This window comes from Cornus florida, unplaced genomic scaffold (genome assembly GCF_030987335.1).
Source record: "Cornus florida cultivar Cherokee Brave unplaced genomic scaffold, ASM3098733v1 CherokeeBrave_3.0.0_Hap2_Chr10, whole genome shotgun sequence".
Taxonomy (NCBI): domain Eukaryota; kingdom Viridiplantae; phylum Streptophyta; class Magnoliopsida; order Cornales; family Cornaceae; genus Cornus; species Cornus florida.
Window position 1 is genome coordinate 69,794,655 of NW_026775580.1, and position 26,454 is coordinate 69,821,108.

Consider the following 26,454-nt stretch of genomic DNA (forward strand, 5'->3'; position numbering starts at 1 on the left):
TTGAGTCTTCCTAGGATGTATCTGTGTATCGGATTACTGTTTGGATTGTAGTAGAATAGGACTTGGATGTGGGCCTGACCCACTCTCTTATTTTTCAGGTGTTCGTCAGTTCCAGGGTTAAAGCTTGGACGTGCAGAGCAGATACAGATAATCATTCCTCCGACTACGTAGGAATCTTTGCTATGTTTACCTTTAGCTTTTATTTCAGATGTTTTAGTTTTGGGATTTTAATAAGGGGTCCACTAAATAGATTCCCGAGTTATAACCTATGGAGTTTTGGAGTTTGGTTTTAGCAGATTTCAATAATTATATTTTGAGGATTTCAATTAGCATTCTTCCAGCTTATTATTATTATTTATTTCATCTTGTATTCTGTGTTCGGTTACATATTAATTGTTTGATATCCCTCGGGTTTGGGCCTGGGTCTAATCAACCCGTGTCTCGGATCCGAGGGGTATCACAAATGTGCAATGAGAATAATGAATTAAATGGAAAGAGTATACCGTGATAGCAAAAGTCTATGAAGTCCGGCAATTATCCATTAGGAAAGATGTCTCCCCCAAACTTGGATGCAAAAACTCATTGGAATAGCCACACTAGCAACTCACATCAAATATCAACATGGGATAAGAATCATACATTCCAAAATAATATAAAACAAGATATAAAGAGATATTAGATCAAACCCTTTGTAAAGTTGAAACATGCAGAACTATGCAGAAGAGCACAATGGAAAAATATATATATTTTTTATTTTTTATTTTAATATGCAAAGGAAAATGAAATTTTATATACAACCTACAAAATGAAAAATTAAATGGCTAAATTTAACGTCTCTAACAAGACGGAATGTTACTTTGAATTTTTTTTTTTTTTTTTTAAAGCATAAATGTACAAAAGGAAAAAAAATAAAATAATAACAAATGTAAATTAATATGCAACGAAAGAGGAACTCAAGATAACTAGTGTTTAACATCGCTAGAAAAACGTGAAATGCTCTCAATCTTTAAAGTTAATGGGATCCACTAATAGAGCAGATTCCATATTTCTTTGAAGAGTTTGTCCATCAATGTATGGTTTAAACCTTTGACCATTAACCTTAAAGGTCCCTTCATCTTTCAGATTTTGAAGTTCAACTGCCCTATGAGGTAAGACGGAGATGATTAGATAAGGGCCTTCCCATTTGGTTCTAAGCTTTCCAGGAAAGAATTTGAGCCTAGAGTTGAATAACCAAGCCTTTTGACCTGCCTCAAAGGACTTTTTCACAATATTTTTATCATGAAATGTTTTTGTCCTTACCTTGTAGATCTTTGAACTATCATAGGCATCATTTCTCAATTCCTCTAGCTCATTGAGTTGGAGCAAACGGTCCTTTACAGCCTTATCAAGATCAAAGTTAAGCCTTTTTATTACCCAAAGTGCTTTGTGTTCTAACTCAACCGGAAGGTGACAAGGCTTCCGATAAATAACTCTATATGGAGATATGCCTATTGGAGTCTTGTAAGCTGTCCGATAAACTCACAAAGCATCATTCAATTTCCTTGACCAATCTTTTCGGGTTGGATTAACAGTTTTCTCAAGAATATGCTTGATTTCCCTATTTGATACCTCGACTTGCCCACTTGTTTAGGGATGGTAGGGAGTGGCCACTTTATGTGTGATAGAGTATTTCAAAAATAGTTGCCTTAAGAATTGATTATAGAAATATTTTCCTCCATCACTTATCATAGCCCTTGGCATACCAACACGAGCAAAGATATTTGATTTGATGAATGCAATTATTACGGAGTGGTCATTCGTTTTGGTAACACAAGTCTCAACCCACTTTGAAACATAGTTAACAGCAACGAGGATGTATTGAAAGCCATAAGACATTGGGAATGGTTCCATAAAATCTATGCCCCATACATCGAAGATTTCAACTATTAAGACTGAAGTTAAGGGCATCATGTCTCTCTTTGACATTGATCCCAACTTTTGGCACCGAACACGCACCTTACAAAAGTTATAGGCATCTCGATGGATAGTAGGCCAGAAGAGCCCACTTTGAAGAACCTTCAAAGGGGTTTTTTTTTCCACTAAAATGCCCACCACAAGCAAGTGTGTGACAAAACACAAGGACGCTTGGAACTTCACTTTCCAGCACACATCTCCTTTATGATTTGATCTGGGCAATAACGAAACACAATGGGATTTTTCCAATAGTATTTCCGGATGTTAGCAAAGAATCGGGTCTTTTCTTGTTTTGACCAATTAATGGGAAATTTGCCGGTTGCAAAATAGTTAACAATGTCAGCAAACCAAGGCAATATCCCATTTGAGATTTGAAAGAGTTGTTCATCAGGAAATGATTCATGAATTGGAAGATTTTGAGAAGATTCAACCATTAATCTAGAAAGATGATCGGCAACAACATTGTCAGAGCCCTTTTTGTCCTTGATTTCAAAGTCAAATTCTTAAAAAAGTAGGATCCATCTTATTAAACGAGGCTTGATTTCCTTTTTCATTAAAAGATGCCTAAGAGCTGTATGATCGGAAAACACAATAACTTTGGATCCTAAGAGATATAACCGAAATTTATCAAGAGCATATACTACAGCAAGTAATTCTTTCTCGGTGGTAGAATAATTCAATTGGGCACTTGAGAAAGTCTTACTCGCATAGTATATAGCACATGGTAACTTACCTACCCTTTGCCCCGAAACAGCACCCATTGCAAAGTTGAAAACATCACACATAATCTCAAATAGTAATGACCAATTTGGAGGTTGCAAGATGGGAGCGGACGATAGAAGATTGCGAAGTTGATGAAAAGCATTTAGACATGCTTCATTAAAGACAAATAATGTCTCCTTGGCAAGAAGATTGCACAAGGGTCTAGCAATTTTGCTAAAGTCTTTGATGAATCGGCGATAGAAACCGGTATGACTTAAAAATGAGCGAATTTCTCTCACCGTAGTAGGTGGAGACAATTCGGAGATTAGCTCAACTTTTGCTTTATCAACTTCTATTCCTCTTTTAGAAATGACATGTCCAAGCACGATTCCTTCTTGAACCATGAAATGGCTCTTTTCCCAACTTAACACAAGATCAGTCTCACGACATCTTTGAAGCACTTTTATGGGATTTTGGAGACACGAATCAAATGAGGACCCAAAAATCGAGAAGTCATCCATGAAGACTTCTAAATACTTCTCCACCATATCCGAAAAAATTGACATCATACACCTTTGAAAAGTGGCAGGAGCATTGCACAATCCAAAAGGCATCCGTCGATAAGCAAATGTACCGAAAAGACATGTAAATGTGGTCTTTTCTCCAATGGATCTAGGGCCACTTAATTATACACCGAGTAACCATCTAGGAAACAATAATACTGTTGCTCAGCCAATCTTTTCAAGATTTTATCAATGAAAGGCAATGGAAAATGGTCCTTCCTAGTGGCAGAATTTAGCTTTCGGTAATCTATGCAAACACGCCACGAAGTGGCAGTGAGTTTCGAGATGAGATCACCCGTAGCATTTTCAACAACTGTGATTCCTGACTTTTTGGGAACCACTTGAGTTGGACTAACCTACTTGGAATTAGAGATATGATAAGTGATTCCTGCATCTCGAAGTTTCACAATTTCCTTTTTGAAAACTTCCTTCATATTTGGGTTCAATCTCCTTTAAGTATCCCTAAATGGCCTTTTATTCTCTTCCATGTGTATGCGATGCATACAAATAGAAGGGTCAATGCCTTTTAGGTCAGCCACACTCCATCCAATGGCTTCTTTGTTAGCTTTAAGCACTTCCAAAAGATCATTCTCTTGGTCATTTTCAAGATTTGAAGCAATGATGACTGGAAGAGTCTCTTTTGGGCCTAAGAAGGCGTATTTGAGATTGGATGGAAGAGGCTTAAGCTCAAGAGTAGGAGGAGAGATGAGAAAAGGAATTGGTGAAGTACTAGAGAGTGAAGGAAAAGGTTCTTTCTTGCTTTTCTAAGGTGGGAAATCCAAAGTGGCCACAGAGTCCATCAAAGCATTCACCTCACTTATGGACCTTTTGTGTCAAAACCACAACTTTCAAACATTTCGCAAAGGCACGCCTTAAGAGGGTCCTTAGATAGAATAGAGAGAAGAGTCTCCTCTATGGTTTCATCCAAGACATTCACTAGGAAACACTCGTCTTCATCTGTGGGATGTTGATTTGCATTGAAAACATTAAGCTTAACCATCATGTTTCCAAAAAAGATGTCCATAATGCCGGATCTACAATTAATTGTGGCATTGGCGGTGGCAAGGAATGGTCTTCCTAGGATGACTGGAATGTGATTGGTAAGATTAGGGACTAACTCAGTATCAAGTACCACAAAATCAACCGGGAAATAAAATTTATCAACTTTAATTAAGATGCCCTCAACAATTCCCCTCGGATTTTTAATTAATATATCGGCTAGTTGGATGACTACCGATATTGGTTTCAAGCCCATAATCCTAATTGCAAGTAGATAGAATATGAAATGAGATTAATACTTGCACCTAAATCAAGGAGAGCTATACGAACCTCTTGGTTTCCAATAACACAATAAATGGTCGGAACACCCGGATCCTTGAACTTAGGAAGAGTATTATGAAGAAGAATGGAACTCATTTGTTCAGTTAGAAGAACTTTCTTAAGGTCATTTCCTTTACTCTTGCTCTTTTGAGTGCACAAGTAATTCAAGAACTTTGCATATGGTGGAATTTGCCTAATTGTATCTAGAAGAGGAAGATTAATTTTCACTTGTTTAAACACTTCCATCATGTCACGAATTTTTTTTTCTTGTCTCCCAAATGATGAAGTCTCTCTCAAAGCTTTAGGAAATGGAACTTTTGGCTTATAAGGCTTCTCTAATTGGGGAGATGATGAAGATGATGTAATGTCCTTTTTGGAACCACTAGCATCCAAGGGAGTAAGAATAGGATTCTGAATGGGACGGATGCAATCACTTGGTTGTGTCAGTTCACTATCCTTCTTAGGTACCTCTACTTTATTGTCCACTTTCCTACCACTCCTCAAAGTAGTAATTGCTTGAACTTGCTCAATTCCAGAAAATTCTGATGAAGAACTTGCTTGCGCCATAAATTGCCCCCCTTAGGATTGGTCTCAGTTTGACTAGGCAACTTACATTTCTCTCTCACATTTAAAGAATTAGTTAATTGCCTAATTTGAGCTTCAAGCTTTGTAATTGATTGAGAGTGAGAATGAAACAATTGATTATCTTTTCGAAGATCACCTAAGGCTTCCAAGACCTTGTCTTCAAAAGCCGGACTCTTTGGAGGCGCTTGATTTGGATTAAAGTAAGATTGAGAATTTGATACTTGAGGATGAGAGTATTGATTCATATTCTGAGGATAGAATGAAAGACGGTAACCTTGAGAATTCTGATTTTGATTTTGGAGATGTGGGGGAACATACTTTGCTTGGTAACCTTGAGTTTGAGGAGGGTTTGCACCATCTCCTTAATTTTTCCATGCAAAGTTTGAATGATTTTTCCACCCCGGATTATAAGTATTGGAATAAGGGTTGTTCCCTTGATGAATGAAAGCTGCATTTGTTTGTTCTTAAGACTCACTTGGTATGATTTATCCAAGAGGAAAATTTGAAGTGTGATGAGTATAACTAGAACAAGTCATGCACATTTTATTGGAATGATGAGGATAAGATTGAATTATCGGGCCTTGATTCAAAAGGAATTTATCAAATCTTTGAGTAAGATTTTTGACCTCGGCAGCAATTTCCATAGAAGAGTCTATTTGGCATAGAGCTTTCTTTCCTCCCACATTTGCTAGGTGACCACCCCTAGAAGATGAAGATCTATACATTGAGTTTTCACTTATTTTTTCGAAAAGATGCCAAATTTCATCTTCATTTCTTTTTATGTAGCTTCCGCCACAAGAAGCATCAACAATGCCCTTATTAGCATCGGATAAACTTGAAAAGAAATATTGAACTAATTGCCACTTAGGAATGTCATGATATGGACACTTTCATAGCAAGTCATTCAATCGTTCCTATGCTTCATGAATGGGTTTTCCTTCTTCTTATTTAAATTCACGAATGAAAGTTCTCATTGAATTGGTTCGACTCGCAAGGTAATACTTCTTTAGAAACTCTTGTTGCAATTGTGCCCAAGAGGTGATTGTATTTGGCCCCAAGTTGTTAAACCAATACTTAGCTTTATCCTGAAGAGTGAAAGGGAAAAGCTTCATTTTAAGGACTTCTTCCGGAACATCCGTGATTTTCATGGTGGAACAAACTTCCAAGAACTCATCTAAATGTTTATAAGGCTCTTCATTGCTCAACCCATAGAAAAGGGGACACATGTTAATGGTGGAAGCCTTAATCTCATAATGATGAGCATGGAAATTTGGTAACTGAATGCAAGTATGTGCATTATATTGATTTGGAGTGTAACGATCCCTAAGGACCATTGGAAGATTGAGAGGAGGATATGCCATTTTTAATTGTTGAGGGTATGCCATTTGAATATATTGATGTTGTTGCTCACCAATTGGGGGAACAACATTTGGCCTTGGCATCCCTAGATTATGTTATTGTACAACAGGATTGATTGGTCATGGCATTCCTAAGGGTGGATGCACACCTTGAGGATCCACAATATGAACTTGTGGTGGGTGGTGCACACCATTATGATCCACATAACCAAGATCTTCAATGGGATCTACAATTGGATCTATTGGGTCTTCCATTAAAGGTGATGAAAGATCAAAAGTTGGAAGATTAGAATGACTATCCCTAGTCCTACCTCTTAAACGCCGAAGGAAAACTTCGAGATTTTGATTTACAAAGCAAGAGGACGATTAAGTGATCTACGACCATGCATGCACTAGAATAAGTCAACACACTAACACTTCAATTTTTCAACCTCCACATACAATGTTCCCAAACTTCTCAATAATAACAATGCACTTAAAACAAATAAATGCCTCCACATTGGCTGATGCCTTCTATAAAAAGGTATGCTTGGACTTAAAAATAAACAATTTAATTTAATCCTCCACTTAGGCTATCCAAAGCATGCAAGATAATAGACAATTAAAGTTCAAGAATTAAAGAAAAAACTTACAGATGGTCCTTAAGCAACTTCAAATTTTTAATTGCTTCAACGTCCAACGTTTTGCTCCTCTTTGTTTCAAGTACCTAATTGACAAATATCAAGTGAGAAAATAAATAAAATGACTTTAAAGTAAACAATCAACAAAGAAATAATGTCTAATTCAATTCTTTAAACCGTTAGATCCCTGGCAACTGCGCCCAAACTTTGATGCGACCTCGCGTGTGCACGAATTAATGCACAACACTTTAGGTTTAGAAATAATGTCAAGTGGGCATCATATTTTATAATTTATAAAACCTCTAAACACTTATACTATGGAGTATGAAATGAGAAGGGATCGTCCCAAGAGATCTAAACAATTATAGGTTTCCGGAATTGAATTCTACTTTAGTTCTTATGTGATTGCTAAAAAGGGTTTTGTTTTGTGATTAGAACTAATTTTAAGCTAAATAATTGCAATAAAATAATAGAATTTAAAAGATTGGAAAGAGACTTAGGGTGTAGGATTCACCACTAAGCACATTCCCTAACTCACTCATTTTCAACTAATTGGGAAAAATTAAATGTAATTCTAAATGATGTTAACAATTGCAATGAAAAGTATGAAGCATCAATGTCAAGCCTAAATTGCCTACCTAATGACAATTAAACTAAGTGCAGTGCAATTCACCAATTCAAAGCATGATCCATCAATTCAAGTTACAATTTAGCCTATATTAATCAAGAGGATAATGCAATTGAGACAAAAAGTATGGAATTCAAACACAAGTATAGATGGTCTACTTACCTAATAATTAAATTGCAATTAAACTAATTAAACATGAAATTAAACTAATGAGGCAATGAATTAACCTAAACATGTAGTGACATCCATTAAATAGAAGTATTTTCCATCAATTTGAAACACAATTACAACGAATTAATACCATGCATAGCCATCACAAGAATCAATTAACAAAGAATTCAAGTGTAAAATTTGTTTATCAATCAACCACACATAAGACAACATGAGATTAATACAGATAATCAATTGGAAGAATTTAATTCATAATATTCAAGACTATACACTAATTACATAAGTAAATCCCCAAAAACTGAAAAGAGAGAGAAAATAGGTTACATGCTTAGGGTTTATCCAACCCTAAATAGAAGAATCAGCCACTCATGGTTGATGGAGTCGAAGACAGGACAATCCCCATCATTTGCTTCATCTTCTCTGAGCTTTTCTTCCAAACCCTAGCTCGTTCTTTGTTTTTTTCTCTTTCGCGTGTTTTCCAGAGAACGATATATCGATTACAACATAAAAACTTAATAATCAAAATAAATAATAAAAACTCCTTTTAAAATAATGAAAAATAACCCTTGAAATAATGGTTCACTGGCCTTTAAGTAACAAGCCCGTTAGAGCCAAATAGGTTAAAAAAATAAGCCCAAAAGAGTTAAGCCCGTAACCCTAAAAATATGTCAATCCTGTAACTGGTCTGCCGTTAGGAGCTTGGCGTCCGGACGCAGCTTTTGGCGTCCGGACATAGTGTGTTGGAGACTCGCGTCCGGACGCAGCGTATGGAAGACTCGCGTCTGAACGCGAGAAATGGCGTCCGGACACAGCATTTGGCTGCATCCTTGCTTCTTTCTGAATTTTGTCCCGATCTTTGGCTTGACTCCAAAACGCCATAATGGACCATTATTAGCTCATTTTAACTTTATTGCCCTGAAATAGACGTAAACATAAATTAGGACTAAAACATAAAATTAAGATAAATGCAAAGACTAAAATACCATAACTTAGGTGCTGAAATGTGCAACATTTAAGCACTTCTTATTCAGCTTTTTCTTTGGCAAAGTTTGCATGATCGTCTTCCTGTGAACTCTTTGCTCTCTCTTCGGGGGATTGATACAATTTCTTCATGTTTTTTTTGTGATTCGGCAATCGAAACAATCGACTATCTTCTTTGTACCTGTCCTTTTGCAAGTTTGGTCTGGTTTTTGTGCCCTCTGTGTATGGATTTTCTAGGGACAGGTCCCTTTTTTTAGCCTAAGAGATGGATGGCTCTTATAGAGCAGTGGTCTCAGTTTGAGAATATGCAGGATTGTGTGAGTTTTGCTTCTTTCATTTGTTGGACTATTTGGGAATGTCGCAACGATCTTATATTTGCCAATCGTCAATGGGATCCTTTTGAAGCAACTCAGAAAAGGCATCACGACTTTATTGAATTCCAAGAGATTTTGCGTCAATCTCGTCTTCTATCTCTTCTTTCTCCTTCTGTGGCTCCTATTTCTTTGAAGTGGTGTGCTCCGGCAAGAGGTCGTCTTAAGCTGAATTTTGATGCCGTTTTTTACTCCTCTCGGCTGCTCTGTGGAAAAGGTCTGATATTGCGAAATGATGTGGGTCGGCCCATCCGAGTGGCCTCTTTCTTTTTCTCCCATGTGAGTGGCCCGTCCATTGCCGAAGGTTTAATTCTTCGTGAATGCCTCTCTCTTCTCAAAGTGTGGGGTTATGAAAATGTTGTGGTATAAGGGGATTGTCAGCCGGTGATGGGTCTCTTACCTTTTGCTAAGGCTTTAAGTGTAATTTTTAATAACGTTATTTCTCTTCTTAAAGTTTGTAAAGGTGCTTCTTTGGGTTGGATGCCTCGTAAAGGCAATGGGGTGGCTCATTTGCTTGGTAAAAAGGCTCTAGTAGTCGAATGTGGTGATTTGGAATGGAGGGTATGGCCCCATTAGCTATTAGACGCTCTACTTCCTAGTTGTATTTGTCTTCCTTCTTAATCTATAGTTGTTTTGGTTTTGTTTTTTAAAAAAAATTATTAATTATTAAATTTCTTTAAAAAATAATTTAGTTTACATGTTAAACCTAAACCCTAAGTATAAATACCAAAATATGGTCCAAGCGCCTCATTTCCAAACACACTGAATCATCATTCTCTCTTTCATTTCCAAACACACTTCCGCCATCTGCTGTCCAGCCTGTCCTCGCCGTTCTCTGGTATGAAGATTCATTGCTCGTTTCCTTCTCTCTTTCCCTTTCTATCTGTCTTCATAGCACTGATGTCATGGTTATCATGAATACGTAAACACTTCATTGTTTGGGAAGATGCAGTTTAGGTAATACTGAAGTATGTGTGTGTAAATCATGGGGCTTAATTGATTCAATTTTTATTTTTATTTTTTTTCTCTGTAGTGAGATTTTTGAAAAATAAAAAAATTAATTTATAGTCTATTTTTCAACTCATTTAAGTTATTGAGTGGAAAAATTCATTGTTGTACTTGATTCTGTTTCTTTTAGATGTCACTGGGTGTGGTTAAGTAGGGGCTGAAACTCTAATACAGCCAAGGGATCATAATTTTTCCTGAGCCATCTATTGAAATTAACAAGCCCGAGCAGACCCAAGCTCGGCTCAGCTCGGTTCATTTGCAGCCCTAACTTCAACTTTGGAAAAGCACAATCCAGCCCACTAGTAAATAAGTAAAATCTACACTACCATTCTGGGCATAAAAAGTAGCTCTAAGACTAATCTAAGGTGAGTCACTGTTTTAAATGTTACAAAACTTACAATAATTAATGATGAAATCTAGAAAAGTATAAATAATTGCTAACATGAGGCCTTCTACAGTGTACTATAGCTTCAATAGTTAGCCTTTTCAAGTTGATACATATTACAACACAATTGAGACCCCAGAACCTCTTGTAACCCCAGAAACTTTCAGCAAACTAAACAGTAGAGATTTTCCCCTCATTAACAAACCCTAGAAGTGCATCAATTCAACAAATGGATTTTGTGGTGAATTTGAAAGGAAAAAAAAAAACTTAAAAGCAAACAAATCTGGCAAGTCCTCATCTTTCTTCAGAGAAGCAGAAAACTCCTAGACAGGACAATGTTTTACCATATGCAAGCATTGTGCTTCCTGTGTTAGTGTCAAACTCTGATTTATTAAGGAACCAACATGATTCACTTGAGCATCTTGAACAAAGTAAAAAATAGGCGTCGCCATAGTACACAATGATAGTTGATATCAATCTGAACTAGGAAACCATATAACAGAATCTATAGAAAGCAATGATAACCTTCTGACCATGAAAAAAAAAAAAAAAAGGTTTGCAGTCTTTAATTTGTACTAGATTCTTCCTTCAACCTTTATCGGCTTCTTTGGAATTTTAAAAGAGGCAAATACAGTTTGAGTTAGGCCAACCATACTGTCCTGATTACAGGGGTTCGATTGCAGCGAAGAAGACCTCTTCAATATTTCAAAAAGTGAAGTACCAGAAACAGTTTCAGCAGCAATCTTTTTGCTCTGAGTGCTTGATTTGGATTGTGAGCTACTAAACTTGGCTGTGACATTCCTTGTAGATCGGTTTTCGCTTGGAATCTGCAAGTTTAAAGAAACACAAAATGAGCATTACTGCACTGATGAATTCAACAACAGATCAAATATAATAAGTAAACGTTAAAGCACAAAACAGAGTGATTTCCACATAAAAATATCAAAAATTGGAAAAATATACTATCATTGTGTAATTTCAAATTCCTAAGAACAGCTTTAAGGTAGTTATACTGGAAGATAAATGTGTGTTCCACTGTCAGTGACTATAAGATGTCAACAAACAAAACTAGATCATATTTACTACAGCTTTCACTGTGTTTTCCGGTAAAGCTTACTGTATCTGAAGAATCCTCTGAAATTGAGATTGAACTCCTGCTATTACTGTCGTCTCGTCCAAAAATGAAAGATCGAACCTTGCTTGTTCCTTGCTTATGCGATGATGGAAAAGAATGGCTTGATGCTCGACCCAGAAAAGATGACTGCAACATTTAGCAAAAGAAAAGCTATCATTAATGACATCCTTGATCCTACAGGCTACAATACTGCAAACTCTGCAGCAGCGGACAATCCTAATATCAAAATTGATGATACAGATTCTGGTGCTTGCCGGACTAGTACCAGCTGACAAGGATTGGCCACCTCTATCAAGAAGGAAACATATATGCAGAACCTGGCACATATAGGGTGCCAATTGGAGGCCAAATTTGTTTTGGTTTATACAATGCCACTTGATATGAATTGTCTACTGTAGAACTCTAGAAAATTCCAACCAATTGATACACTAAAACTATGTTTGGGAGATAAATTAGTGCTTTGGAATTGGAATTGGAGAAAAATCAATTTTTCCTCCAATTCCAAGGCACGGATTCATGCTTCCAAACATACCCGAAATGAAATTTGAATATTTTTAATTATGTTGTTCTACATATCTTCTTATTCCAGAAGAATTCCAGACTTCTGCAGATTGAATTCACTCAATCCATTTAAATGTTCTTCTAATTTAATTTCTAGAATTAAGGATACACATAAAAATTGTGTTATTGAGTAGAAAGAAAAAAATGAATGCATTAATTCTACATGGAAATCACAAAAGGTTATTAATCCAAGTCGGATGTTAAAATAAAAAAATGTTGGTTCAACTTCAAATTATGTCAGCACTATTCTATACCTTTGAAGAGCTGCTGCTATTTCCTCCGGCTGACAGCGTATCAAAGAATGCTGCAAAACAGTAGCGCAACAAATATTTAATTAGGAACAACACCAATGTAATCTTATGAAATGAGTGAACAAAATGATATATTTTACATGACGCTTTTGTCTTCCTCTTTGTGTCAGGTGCTATATTCAGCTTCTTTATGAGACCAAAAACTTCTCTTGAACTCTCATCCTCAGCAGGTGACAAGAATGTAGCCTGCTCTTCCTGTTCAGTTTATAAAGCTTTAATGACCGTCTTACAAAACAAACTAAAAGAAAAATTAAAAAAGATACATAAATCAAGTCCAAAACAACTCGTTATATAAACCAGAAAGTTCTCTTAAAACATGAGATGGAACAAAATTTTGATGTTCTGTAAACCAAGTCCAATAGAATACTGAGATGCAGATAACTTACAGCTCTGTCAAGCAACCTCTGTTTAACTAATTTCTTCTCTGTTTCTTCTTCATCAGATGACAGGTATGCATCATCTTTATCAGAAAACATCTGAGAAATCATTTGCTTTGCTTTTCTTGAATTCATTTGAGGGATATTTGTTGGTACCAGATCATCTGCAACTTCATCACTGAACTCTTCTTCATCCTCATCGTCTTCTTCTTCCTCTTCAAGCAAAATTGCATCTTTTTGTTTCAAACCACAGTTCAATATCTGTAAAAGATTGTCCGTTCCAGCTGCATCCTGTTGCTCAAGCCACTTCTGATGAAGTTCATTGCGCTTTTCATTATCAGTTGGTTTTTCTTCAAATTGGGTTGCTATCATATCATTAAGTTCATCCAAATCTTCATTGTCTTGATCTTCTTCATTTTCTTGGAAGCGGAATAGGTCATTGTCACTATCATCTTCTTCAACAGCTTCATCATCAACAAAAGCTTTAACAGGATCGCCATTTGGAGAAGAACACCTGTTCTCAAGTCTATGTGGACCGGGATCAACGTTCTCCTTGTCATTGTCCTCTTCATCAGAAGAACTTCAAAAGAAACGGAAACCATTAATACATTTCATACCAAATTAGAGGTGGAAATGATCTCAGTGAGGAAAGTTTCATCAATGCAAAACGTCAAGAAATCATTAGAGTTCTTTCATGAAGCTAGTGTAAGTAATTGAAATAGTTGTGATGCATAACCGTTTGAGGGAAGAAATCAGTAATTTTTAAGCCCCAACAATTCCATAAAACCCCATCTCAAACTGTAAACTGAAATTACAGAATAAAGGAATATATTTAAACACTCACATGCCATCAGGAGGAGCAGAATCAAACTTCAAATTCATTGCAGGCAAAGATGGTGCCAATAATTCTTCCAAAGGACTCGCCTGTTGGTCATCAGGCAGCTCATCTTTACTCTCACTTGTTTGTGAATCACAGAACAGATCCTACATTATGCAAGCTGATGAGCAATTATGTCTTGATATGCAAACCTTTGCAACATTAGTGTTTTTTTTTTAACGGCAGAGATAGGAAGAAAACCTGTGTATCATCAATTGGAGCTCGAAATGCTTGTGTACATTCCTCGTTGTCTAATGCCTATAGTAAACAGAAGCAAGCATTACTTTATATGGAAAATCCATTTCATGTAAGAGCAACGAATCATAGTACAAAAACAAATTACTAACGATGATAGAGAAAAGCCATCTTCAATTCTTTAATGAAATAAATTCGTATTTCTATCCAGCTGTTACAAGCCTATAGACTGCAGTCTATCCATGGGATATTTTTTATTCTGTATTCTTGCTAAAGAGTAAATGACATAAACTAATAGCGATTTAATATTTTTATTAACATACCACGTTCATGGATATATCACATTCAAGAGATCACGTGCAACTAATTAAACTAACCAGACAAACAACTTTAATTTAAGTTAATTGTATGCCAATTGTATGATGAGACATTCAATTTTATTGATAAAAACATCTAACCAGACAAACAACTTTAATTTAAGTTAATTGTATGCCAATTGTATGATGAGACATTCAATTTTATTGATAAAAAACATCTAATTTTACTTGCCATCTGGGACAGATCATTTTCATGACTTGAATGCATTGCAGATTCCTTAGGTCCATCCATCTGAGGAACATCCAAACTGCAATCTACATCCACGTGACATGCAATTGTGTCCTCTTGCACTGGATTTCCAAATTGATCAGATTTTGGATCATCAATAGAGACATCTTCAGCTTTGGCATCCATCATAACCTCTCTCGAAGAAACATGATTCTCAGCAATAGAAGAATTATTACTCAGAACAACAAATCTGCCAGCAGAAAGATGAAATCATATATTTATAGATATAAGAATAACCAAAATTTGATGTATACACAGAGAGAGAACCAAGATTAAAATGAACCTACTTTTTTGATAACTCAAGCTTCCTTCTCCGAATCTTCTCCAAAATTGAAGATATTGGTTTTGTTACCACTGGAACGGGTTTAAATCCAGCATCTCTAGTTTCTAATGGGATAGAAAATGAACACAAACAAATCAATACTGAATATATACAAATAAATAAACTACTCGATTATCAGATATCAAATGCATTAAACTATAAGCATAAAGACAAAGAATAATACCCCTCAACAGTCTTTGGGAGTCAGCATGAAGCTGGTTGAGATGAGCTCTTCTTTCCTGTAATTAAGAGCAGCTCTATATCAGTAAAATAAATAAATAAAGAATCAATGAATGAAGTAGATTTACCTTGTCTTCCCTTCTTTTGTTGGAGTTAGATCTTTTGGTCTTTGTATCGTCACCAACACTCTCAACTCTCTTCTTCTTTCTCTCCTTCTTTTCATTTGACCCCTCTTCATTAAGCCTTTTCTTTTCAGCTCTCTCCTTCTTCAAATCAGCAAGTATTTCATCCATTCCCCCACCTTCATCAAGTTCTTTTCCGTCAAATCCATCAACCATGTCATCGAAATCCAAAGCTCTGTTAGTTTTTTTACGGTCATCATCAGAAAACAAACCATCAAGGGCAGAATTCAACTCATTTCCCTCATCAAAACTCTCAGATGGGGACTCAGATCGCTTCTTTTTCTCCTCCTTTTCATTTGACCCCTCTTCATTAACTCGTTTCTTCTCAGTTCTCTCCATCTTCAAATCAGCAATTTTCTCATCCATTCCAAGTTCTTTTCCGTCAAATCCATCAACCATATCATCAAAATCCAAAGCTCTGTTAGTTCTTTTACGATCTTCCTCAGAAAACAAACCATCGAGAGCAGAATTCAACTCATTGCCCTCATCAAAACCCTCAGATGGGGACTCAGATCGAAGTGGCTCATTATGACCCTCAGAACCTAGGGTTTCAGAAGAGTCCATACCTTGCGATTCGTACGAATCAACTGGAGGCATCGACAACGCTTCATCCACCGATTGAGGGAGAGGGTCGTTCGAAACCCTAATTGCTTTCTTCTTCAAGCGTTTGAGCTTTCGATGCTCTGCTGGAGGCGAAATTTGATCAGGAGGCGAGAATGACTGATAATCGTCATCGCTCTCCATCGCTGCTGTGATTGATGATAGATTATTGAACTGATTGAAAGAGAGAGAGGGGTAGGGTTTGAGAATGATAGGCGATAGATCTGATTTCTGAGAATGTAAATGTAAGATAAGATTTGGGAGAGGGAGGGTTTAGGCGGCAATGAAAAACCTTTTGAAATTTGTGTGGAATGAAACCTTGATTCGTTAAAAAAAAAAAAAACCGCCAAAATTACCTGTTTTGTTGGGCCGACTGATGTAAACTGATGGGCCCCTGTTTCTTATGGATCTCGCAGTTAGATTTTTTCTTGGGGTGGCTTCATTTTCGTATCTTCATTATAATCCCACGATCTTCATGCGAGGTGGTTTCAAATTAACACAAGGCAGTGTAATAGTAAGTGGTGTACTGGTGTGGGCATATAAGCTTATCTATTTAAAACGTAAAGTGCTACATAAGCTAAAAAGTAATGAATATTTCTTAAACAAAGAAAAAATATTATGGAGTATTCTCCAAATGCCACTCCGTCCGTATTTGAAATAATAATAAATAAAAAGTGTTATAGTTATTTATTTACTTGTATCAAAATTGTGGAATGGCTTAAGAGTGAGTGACAATGCAAGTTGAATTCTTATCATCTTTAACTTCTTCTTTTCTTTTTTTTTATTCTTCTAATTTCCAGGATATACGTATTTTATGTTCTCAATAATGACTTAAATTAGAGGAAGCCCATTATTTGATTTTCATGGGTCATAGTTCAATTGGGATAAGTCAGCTTTTGCTGAATTTATTTTCCAGATATCTAGATAAATTCTTTACAAAGCTTAGGGATTGTAAACCATAAAGGATGGTAGCCCAATGGTATTTCCCGTAAAGTCCAAATGATTTCTTGCCAAGCGAAAAGAAAAGAAAAGGAAAAAAAAAAAAAAATTTAAAAACTTAAATTTTTTTTTTTTTCGTTGTTTTATCAGAGGCAATTTCTGGCCTTGTGAATACCCTTGCAGAAATTGTTTACTCAAAAACTCAAACTTATGCTTCATGAGACATTGAGGCACCAGGGCTTAGTTCTCAGCCGCCCCTTCTCGAACTTGAATTTCACACTAAACAATTGAGGGAAGGAACTTCCCCAAAGAGGTATTTCATGATCTTATTATTATTAACATACATATTAGATTATTTTTCTTTTTTCTTGAAGAGAAAAAAAAAAAAAAAAAAAAATATTGGTCAAAGAGCATTGGGTACACTTTCCCTACGAATTACCTACCGTGAGAAATATGACCAGAGTGAAGGGAAAACCCTCCCTCATAACCATGGTTGCACATCCTCCTCCATTTCACCTCATCACCTCCAAATAAATGGATCAATAGTGTCTGATCCAGTACTTATTATGAGAAAAGTTCAAGACAACACCAGAAAAGGGAGAGAAAAAGGAAATTGAAAGAAAATATGTCCAAAATAACTGTAGTTTCATTCTGAGAAAAACCTATGATGCACCCAAAGGAATGAACTCATATCCCTTGCAACAGAAAAAATATTCTCTTTTTCAATCCCAGAAAAGAACCTATTGGCTATGGAAGAGGACATGTAAACCTAGAAATTTCTCAACTTAAAAACGAGTGAAAAATATGTACATAAATATCGTACACAAGGTCTGCAGCAATATGCAACAAATATAGACGAAAAGTTCATGCTTCAATAGAAACCACCATTTTGACAATACATGCTCACAGAGGTGGCCAAAGAATACAATGCAGGCTTACAAACACAAACTATTGAAGTGCAAAAAAAGTGAAGCTTAAATCTGCAAGATACCCAGCCAATAGGAAGGTACGCAGGTATCGGATCGTCCACATATGAATAATTGCAACAGGAAAAAGTTACATTTCAAAATCCCATGTACTCTTAGCAGTTAATTTTGGCATTTTCAATTCCTCCTCCAAATTGAGAGATGCTGAAATCTGGAGAAATAGAAAACCAAAATTAGATTGTGGTTCTAAAAAATCAGTTTTCAAGTAAAAGGCACACGCTTATGGAAGGTTGGACGTTGAATTCCTAAAAATACGTTAAAAAAAATTCTGAGTCATAGGGCTACAGTGCAAAAATCATGGTATCCTCTCCTAGGGCTGCAATCTCATATTAGGAGAAAAGCAGATCAACTAAAGCACTAAACTTGGGAACAGCCATCAAGCAATAGATCCTTCTAGATAAATACATGAGTGGCTAATCACTAACATTTCAAAACAGTATTGCTTCTAACACAGAATCTAAGTATAGATATTCAAAATTATTTTTACTTATCAAAAAAAAAAAAAAAGTATAGACATTCAAAATTACTATAAAAATGTCATTTTGGTCTATCATCTTTATTATGACAATTAAGGTGATAGTTAACAGCAGAAAGTGCTATTTTGAATGGTTAAAGTAATGTAACTAAAATGGAACAATTTCAATTCCATGGAACATTTAAACACACCAGAAAAGTACACCATAAACAGCCAGAGGTTACCCTGCATTGGAGGACAAACACTTAGCAATAGTCTCTCTCTCTCTCTCTCTCTCTCTCTGTACTGCCTGCCATACTCTACCATTGCCATGGGCAAAAACCCAAAAAATGTCATGGGGAATCTATACAAATAAACTGGCATTGTTGAGCATAGTAAACAAAGAAACAAGCTATCACTATAAGGACATAGACCTCCTTTTATCCATTTCAAAATTTTGTTCCCAATTTGAGGTGAAGCCACCTGATTGCATATTGTTGTTTTTTCAGAGTATCCTATAAATGTTCCCATTAAATGTAGCCCTTCAGCAAACTAGAAGTGCTCAACATCTGGTTCGTCACTAAATAGGATGCCCAATTTGAGGTGAAGCCACCTGATTGCATATTGTTGTTTTTTCAGAGTATCCTATAAATGTTCCCATTAAATGTAGCCCTTCAGCAAACTAGAAGTGCTCAACATCTGGTTCGTCACTAAATAGGATGCCCAATCAGAAGGATAGTAATGCCAGCTTTAGAGTGAAGGAAGAACAAAAAAGATCAAAGAGATTAAACCATGGTAAGAGATAAAAGATAAATAGAATTACAAATTTACAATAGAAGTTCTATCTTCATTTAATTCAGAATTACAGGTAGAGACAATGATTGTCAATAATCTCAGGGGAATAATATTTTTTAGGAGCTAAGTTGGTTCTATGGTTGATGATAATAATTTATTACAAATTATTATTTTTTTGAATAAATCCTCTCACATTATTAATTATAAGAATAGAAACTCATAGAATGTTATGTTATACATTTATTGGCCGATCACATCAATTAAGGAGCCCTAAAATTGAAGCCAGGGTCATAAAAAATCCTAGATTGACCCTTGAACAGATCGTATAGAGTGGAAGTCATTTATAAATTACAAGTGCAGTAATAGTTATTGAAAAGGAATAAGCGACTGTGGTCCTTGAGTGTGAAGAAGGCCAAGTGAGTTTGATTGAAGACTATGGTACATAACTGTTAATTGTTGTTACTTTCTTCATTACTGTAAAGAAATAGAGTGATAATATGTCTGAAATGTCATCTATCTTAAGAAAATGGATCGGCTCCGTAGAGGGGGGAGAGAGAAGGTTTTTCTCATCGTACAATTACCTTACATTGAAGATAATTTTTTTCAGGGGAATTCTTAATGTATTAAGATCATTAGTGACATTAGCTTCACCATTAATCTTTGGGCCATATGGAAGGAAAAACATTTCTCACATTAGTTTGTTCTTTCAAGCCGTTGCATTGTCTGACCAGATAACTTTTGCATTATCTGCAATTTTGATTGGATATTAACGTATCGGTAGAGTCCTTCAAACAAGAGCTCTTGCAATTTGGTAAAGCAAACATTCTGTACCATCAACCTGCTTTCCTAATATCAGCATCTTGTAGGGAAGTTACTCAAAATCTCAAACCAAAGAAACTACCAATAGGCATGACTAAATTTACGTGCAGAAAATCTAGTCAATGGAAAACGACCAACAGACTCACTTGCACAAGTTAACATGTTAACCTTTACAAATCATACATGACTGACTACCTAACAAGAAAGCAAATGTTACATTGGACGAAATTAATAACCTCACTAATATACCTTGAGAACAAAGTTCAACCACATCAACTTCATTTGATCTATGATTCTGACCAGTGATAAAACCCCAGCTCAATAGCTACATAATATATCAATATAGCCCATAAATAGATGGATATCTATATTATCTGATCTTTGCTATGTATACCAGCTGTGGATATGCGTTTGAAAGTCGGATATCAAATGCTCAAACCCAAGGGCATGTGATATAGCCTAAGAAGCACGAACACGGATACGGGACATAGATACGGCACGACACGACATGGACACGGCAAATTCAAAAAAATTAGGACACAACGGGGACACGGCGAATAGTATATATATGTGTGTGTGATGTATTACTTTAAAAATTACTGAGTGTTACTATTTTTCATCAACCTCACAATGAAAAAAAAAAACACAAATCATAACTCATAACTAATAAACTATAAAAGAACAGTGTGGAATAGTTATAAAACCAAATAAAAAACAAGACATTAGAATAATAACTAGTATCATTTAATCATCAGTGCAACTTTACTCCAAATACAAAAGCATAGACAGAAAGGACTATTAACATTCATAACTGTTTCACATTCAGGACTTTACTGTTAGCACTTGACATTTACAAAAACCTAAAGGCTAATTCCCAAAAAAGATACAAAAACAAGTCAGTGTACTATCATCTATTCCCATCCATCATTTGACCTAGGATTTTTACCATTTACAATACCAAAAGGGTAGTATAAAACAAAAAACATAACATATCAGCATTAAAAATAAAAAATAAAAAAATAAAAATAAAAATTCCAGACACGTGTGTCCGTGCCGTGTCCGAAAATTAAAAAAATTCCAAACACGTTTTTTGGTGTGTCCGACACGTGTCGGGGCGTTTCCGACGTGTGTCCGTGTCGGACACGGATTCTTCGCCCATTTTGGTGTGTCCGTGCTTCCTATGATATAGCTAAATATTAGCTTTTTATTTTTACTTTTTTTTTGGTTTTTATATTTAGAAATACCCATGTTATATTAATAGCCACACATCGAGAGAACCCTAAAGTAGAAGTCCAGTTAGATTTAGACCGCCATCCACATAACAATATTTCAACAATCTGCTTATTTGTCTTACAAAAAGAGCTTTCCTTAACTTTATAGAGGTACGGAATCCCTTCAACGTGCAGGCATTTTGTGTTAACAAGACAGACAGCCTCAAAATTTAACAAATTAAACTTTGAAAATAGTTCCTCTAACGCATAAGAAGTTTCAAAATAATCTAAATCCGACCTACAAATTTCAAGATCTCACCCATCACCTTTTCTCTTTAAAACATCATGAGCACAATGATCACTTCAACTTGCAGGCTTCAACATGTGTCTCCATCTAAGGTTATGTTGTATCCATTGGAGTTGACAATATTATTCTTAGACAGGAAAAGGGCACCATCAGGCACCTGCTGCCAATACCTTAAGGCTATTAAGGTGGCCACAGATGGGTTATCTCACGGAAAAATTGGAAGGAAAAGAAAATGGGATAGTGCCAACCAATGGGTAGATAGTATAGAGATAATCAGAACCAATAAGGAATTGAAAAAAATAATAATAAGAAAAAAATATATATTGGGATACTTACAATCAATAAGAAGAGACTTATGACAAGTTGTACTTTCTACTTTTGCGTGTTCTATACATGCCTAGGTTAATTCCAAGATGATTAAACATCATTAATGAACCACTTTGAATGATAAAATCGGTTTAGATTAGTGTATGATTGTATGATTATGGGTTTGTATATAACTTATTTGATTTAAGGATTTGATGCTCAATTTGTGTTATAAATTGATGTAAACATGTTTAAAGACTTTAAACTAATTATTGGGACACTGTGGAACATAGAATCAAAGGTTAGGACCCTTAACAATGGAGGTTGGACTGAAAAACAGAGGCTGGAGACGAAGAAGACGACTCATAGCAGGAACGAGTCAACTGAGTCGGCTCGTTCATCAATCCAGTCGACTCAGCTAAAAACCTCCATCTACTCGTATTGTTTGTCTTCTTTCTTTCATCTTTTCATCTTATTCTTCTCACTTTGTTTTTTCTTCTTCCTCTAATTAATTCTCTTCTTCTTCTTTTTTCCCAGTATATAAGTACATACTACATGGATAGTTAAATTGTACTATTCAGTGTAATGTATTACTAATACCAAAGCTATCTCAAGCATCAACTTGTATCGATCCGATCAGATCAGCTACTGTCATTCACAAAGATTAACAAATAAGTTATGGCCATGAAATTAATTTAAGATGCATACAAATATACAATCAACGTGACTTGCAAAAGTAATCCTTAATACTTTAATCCACTTAAGATGCCACCATTGCTTAAGATTCTAATGTTCACTTAAATCAGAAAGCTAGGTAAAAAGACTAGTAATGGCATGTTGGCAACCGGAATAAAATCTAAAGTAATATATTAAGTTCATTGTCTAAACAATTATTAGCAATACAATTAAGGATGCATAGTAAATTATGTAATTCTTTAAACTCCATTTCCAAGGCCACCAAACAATAAACATATAAACAGTAATTGTATACCTTGAAAGATCCATTTAACATCGAATTCCTCGACCAATCGAGTCCCAACACCTTGCTCGAGGTCTGATACGAAGCCCTAAACATGTCATCCCCGTAAACCTTCCGCGACACGGCGAAATCCCATGAATTCTTCACAATATCGTAGCTCTGCTCAAATGTAGTAGCCCCTCTGTGCACATAAGTGTATTTCAGCTTGCAATTGCGCGAGCCAAGCATGTGATTAGCAGATACCTTGTTGGCCGAATCGAACACTAGAGTCCCGTCCACCGTGGTCCGGTTATCGCCTCTACTGTGACGGTAAGTCAAGTTCAACGGTTTCTCTAAAACCCTAATTCCGTTCATGAATAGAAAACTAAAGTCCTGTGACAAAAGAATGAAAGATAAATAAAATTAATGACGAATCTGAAGAGATACACAGACTTGTACATCTATATATGCCCTAATTTTGGAACCTTTTTGGGGACATTGTAGTCGATGACGAAGAAACCGGGTTTCTCGACGGCGAGAGCTAAGCCGTTCAAGCTGGGACCCTTGACTAGGGTAGCGTCGGTCATGGAAGCTCGTAGCTTGACATCGCCGGCGTTGAAGGAGCAAGTCGCCCCGGCGGCGTTTTTGTCGGCGTCGTACTTAGCTTCCAAAGACAACTTCATTTTGTCGGAAATTAGTGATTAGCGGGATGGGATGAAGTGATGAATTCCCGGAACTTATAATACAGATGATTACAAATTCAAAATTAGTCACCTAACCAACGATTTTTCTTTTTTCTTTTTTCTTTTTTATTTTTTAATACAATTTCAAAATTAACTTTTTTTTTTCTTTTGAATATAAATTCAAAATTAGTTACCCTCCCAACAAAGTATATACATTGGTGTTAACATAGATCGAAAGACAAATTTTTGAAATTTCATTTTTGAACCACACTCTAACTATGCATGTGTTATGAAATTCATACACATGCTCTAAAAAAAATTAATATATATATATATGTTGAAAAATTCTAATTCAAAATCCAATTTGTATTTTCTTTGTTTTTTTTTTTATGAATTAATAAATAACACAACACTGCCTTCACCGAGGTACGAACTCCCAACCTTCCCTTCCTGCTTCTTAAGCCAAATAGTCAAAATTCTCCGATACAAATATAAATAGGTACAGATATATATAAATTCTAGGCCGAATAGTCAAAATAGTAATGTAGGCTAACCAATTGTCAATGATCCCAACCCAATACACACCAATAAATTGAATCAGTTTTTTTATTTAATGTTGTTTTTTTTTTTTTTTTTTTTCCTTACATTGTGATAGTGAGATATAACCATAATTTTCATATAGTGTTTTATGTGGCCTACACATTTTACATATTGGAAATTAACATCAAAATATTCCTTGCTTCAACTAAGAGAAAGTGTTGTTGATATGTATGCATTACGCCAACTCCAATTTATAAAGTTTTAAACAGTCACTGCCAATTTGGGTATTATTATTTTTATTTAATTTTTTTGTTTGGCTACCGACATTACAATATCTACTTTTAAAACCGGCAAGAAAGGCATCCTAAAAAGCCAATCTTAAACATTACACACAACAATAATCTTCATGGTGGATTGATTTAAACCGTCGAAAGGAAAGCATCTTGTTTAACATCAAGTATTTAAATTAAAATATTATTGTTTTTTGCGTTTAAGAAAAATATAGAATTAGAATTGCAAAAAGAAAGAAAAACGGTTGGGTTACCAACAAATATAAAATAAAAGAAATGATTTAAATGGTGAACTATATGCAGCAAAACGTATAAAATCGTATAATACGGGTTGATGATACCGTATCTTTCAAACTTAAATGGCAAACAATAATATTTATTTTAAAAAATAGTACGTGCACGTAAAATTAGCCTATCATTAGCAGATTTACTAACTAAAACCGTTTAAACATTTTTTTTGCACTCCTATTACCACCATTTGTTATATTCTCAACATGCATATGTACAATTCTATTGGAAGGGTGAATAGTGAATATCATCTCATATTTATTTTTTTATTTTATTTTATATATTAGTATTATGAGTTTAAATGGACAACACAAAAATTTTAAATCAACAATGCAACAATTACATAGAGATATTAAATTATTGATTTAACATGTTGGAAAGATATGATATGTTACATCTTCAATATAAATATATTGGATAAGTTATAAATTTTTTTTAGGTATTTGGGGCGTAATATGCTATATTGCGATGTGATGCATGCTGATGTGTAAAAACATTTTTAATGGTTATCAATTTTAGCGTTATAGACCTTTTGAATGAAATTATAATTTGTAATTTTCAAAATTGTTTAGTAGAAGTTGAATATTTTAGATAACTATTTTTTTAATTTTATTATTTTTTATTTTTTATATTGACAATTACAATATTTTCTTAAAAATTACTATTAAATTTAAATAAAATAAAAATAAAAACAGTAAAAATTACCTCAAATTTTTATTTTTTTTATTGTGACAAATAGTTTTTACTTTTTAGTTAGGGTAATTTGCACCCACCCCCTCCCCCCCCCCCCCCCCGGCGGCCGTGGTGGGGGCGGTTTTGGATTAAAGACACCCATATACAACTTGACCACTTTTTTGATAATTACACACCCAAATTTGCAAACTTGAACAATGACACTCCATTTTATAAAAACGGAGCCAAACACAGCCTTAATTGACATGAAATGTCTAATATGCTCTAAGATATATTTTAATCATCACTTAAAATGACCAAACTACCCTTTCATCTCATCTCTCTCTTTCATTCTTCGTACACAACTTTATTCTCTTCAACCCAACCTGTCAATCCTCACCATCAAGGTCAGTCCTTATTTTGTCATCCTTTAACCAATTCATATATACACACAATGAAATATATATATCCTCACCAAACTCGATGACTGGTGCCGCGCCACCACCGCTGCAGTTCCGAGCTCTGTGTTGAGGACTCACGAGGATGCCATCGAGCCGTTGTAAGAATCGCGAATCGTGAACCAGAAAATCGTCACCGGAATCGCGACTGATTCCTCATTGCCAGCTTGAATTCTGATTTGCCCTGCAACAGCCTCTGGCCAACAAAAACTCTCGCACACTCTCCGGCAACGGCCTCTACCCGGTGAAGAGCTTGTCTATGGATGGCTTGGCCGTGGAAAATTCGCGGCGGCTGGTGAAGGCTTAGCCGGCGAGGGCTCGGCCGTAATGAAGAAAGCCTCAACTGTGGGCGACGGGAAGACAGCAACTCAGCCGCGATGGGTGGGCAGTGAACTTTGGAATATATGGCTGCCGATGAGAAAGGGAAGCCCAGTTTCTGCAACCCATTTCTCCCCCCCCCCCCCCCCCCCCCTCCCCCAAGGTTTTGATTAAAGACACCCATATACAACTCGACCACTTTTTTGACAATGACATCCCTAGTTTTGCAAACTTAAACAATGACACATCATTTTTAAAAAATGGAGCCAAACACAGCTTTAAGTGACATGAAATGTCTAATATGCCCCAAAATATATTTTAATCCTCACCTAAAATGACCAAACTACCCTCTCATCTCATCTTTCTCTTTCATTCTTCCTACACAACTTTACTCTCTCAAACCTAACCTGTTAATCCTCACCATCAAGGTCAATATTTA

General features: G+C 35.6%; 3 protein-coding genes across 3 annotated transcripts; all 3 read right to left on the reverse strand.

The window, feature by feature from the left end:
- Positions 1-999: 999 nt before the first annotated feature.
- Positions 1,000-6,736, reverse strand: LOC132277808 (uncharacterized). Its single transcript, XM_059779652.1, has 2 exons — positions 6,631-6,736; positions 1,000-1,505 (listed from the first exon to the last, which is right to left on the reverse strand). The coding sequence occupies exons 1-2, from the start codon at positions 6,734-6,736 to the stop codon at positions 1,000-1,002; spliced, it is 612 nt and encodes a 203-aa protein (XP_059635635.1).
- Positions 6,737-11,182: 4,446 nt separating this feature from the next.
- Positions 11,183-16,537, reverse strand: LOC132279432 (uncharacterized). The gene is made up of 11 exons (XM_059781408.1): positions 15,338-16,537; positions 15,214-15,268; positions 14,995-15,094; positions 14,651-14,897; positions 14,108-14,164; positions 13,874-14,013; positions 13,039-13,609; positions 12,733-12,847; positions 12,596-12,645; positions 11,763-11,906; positions 11,183-11,472 (listed from the first exon to the last, which is right to left on the reverse strand). The coding sequence occupies exons 1-11, from the start codon at positions 16,133-16,135 to the stop codon at positions 11,221-11,223; spliced, it is 2,529 nt and encodes an 842-aa protein (XP_059637391.1). The 5' UTR covers positions 16,136-16,537; the 3' UTR covers positions 11,183-11,220.
- Positions 16,538-17,782: 1,245 nt separating this feature from the next.
- Positions 17,783-23,511, reverse strand: LOC132278801 (outer envelope pore protein 24A, chloroplastic). Its single transcript, XM_059780691.1, has 3 exons — positions 23,252-23,511; positions 22,800-23,159; positions 17,783-18,067 (listed from the first exon to the last, which is right to left on the reverse strand). Exons 1-3 carry the CDS (start codon positions 23,447-23,449, stop codon positions 17,987-17,989), a joined length of 639 nt encoding a protein of 212 aa, XP_059636674.1. The 5' UTR covers positions 23,450-23,511; the 3' UTR covers positions 17,783-17,986.
- Positions 23,512-26,454: the final 2,943 nt, after the last annotated feature.

What these genes read in the sequence shown, in the direction of transcription:
- LOC132278801 (XM_059780691.1), bottom strand. Translation starts at nt 23,449, where the DNA reads ATGAAGTTGTCTTTGGAAGCTAAGTACGACGCCGACAAAAACGCCGCC. An exon ending in ACTACAATGTCCCCAAAAAG is followed by an intron (nt 23,160 to 23,251) that starts GTTCCAAAATTA and finishes CTTTTGTCACAG; the next exon opens with GACTTTAGTTTTCTATTCAT. An exon ending in TGTTAAATGGATCTTTCAAG is followed by an intron (nt 18,068 to 22,799) that starts GTATACAATTAC and finishes CTATTTCTCCAG; the next exon opens with ATTTCAGCATCTCTCAATTT.
- LOC132277808 (XM_059779652.1), bottom strand. Translation starts at nt 6,736, where the DNA reads ATGGAAGACCCAATAGATCCAATTGTAGATCCCATTGAAGATCTTGGT. An exon ending in TCATATTGTGGATCCTCAAG is followed by an intron (nt 1,506 to 6,630) that starts GTGTGCATCCAC and finishes TTTATCGGACAG; the next exon opens with CTTACAAGACTCCAATAGGC.
- LOC132279432 (XM_059781408.1), bottom strand. Translation starts at nt 16,135, where the DNA reads ATGGAGAGCGATGACGATTATCAGTCATTCTCGCCTCCTGATCAAATT. An exon ending in CTCCAATTGATGATACACAG is followed by an intron (nt 14,014 to 14,107) that starts GTTTTCTTCCTA and finishes TGCATAATGTAG; the next exon opens with GATCTGTTCTGTGATTCACA. An exon ending in TCTGCTCCTCCTGATGGCAT is followed by an intron (nt 13,610 to 13,873) that starts GTGAGTGTTTAA and finishes TTTCTTTTGAAG; the next exon opens with TTCTTCTGATGAAGAGGACA.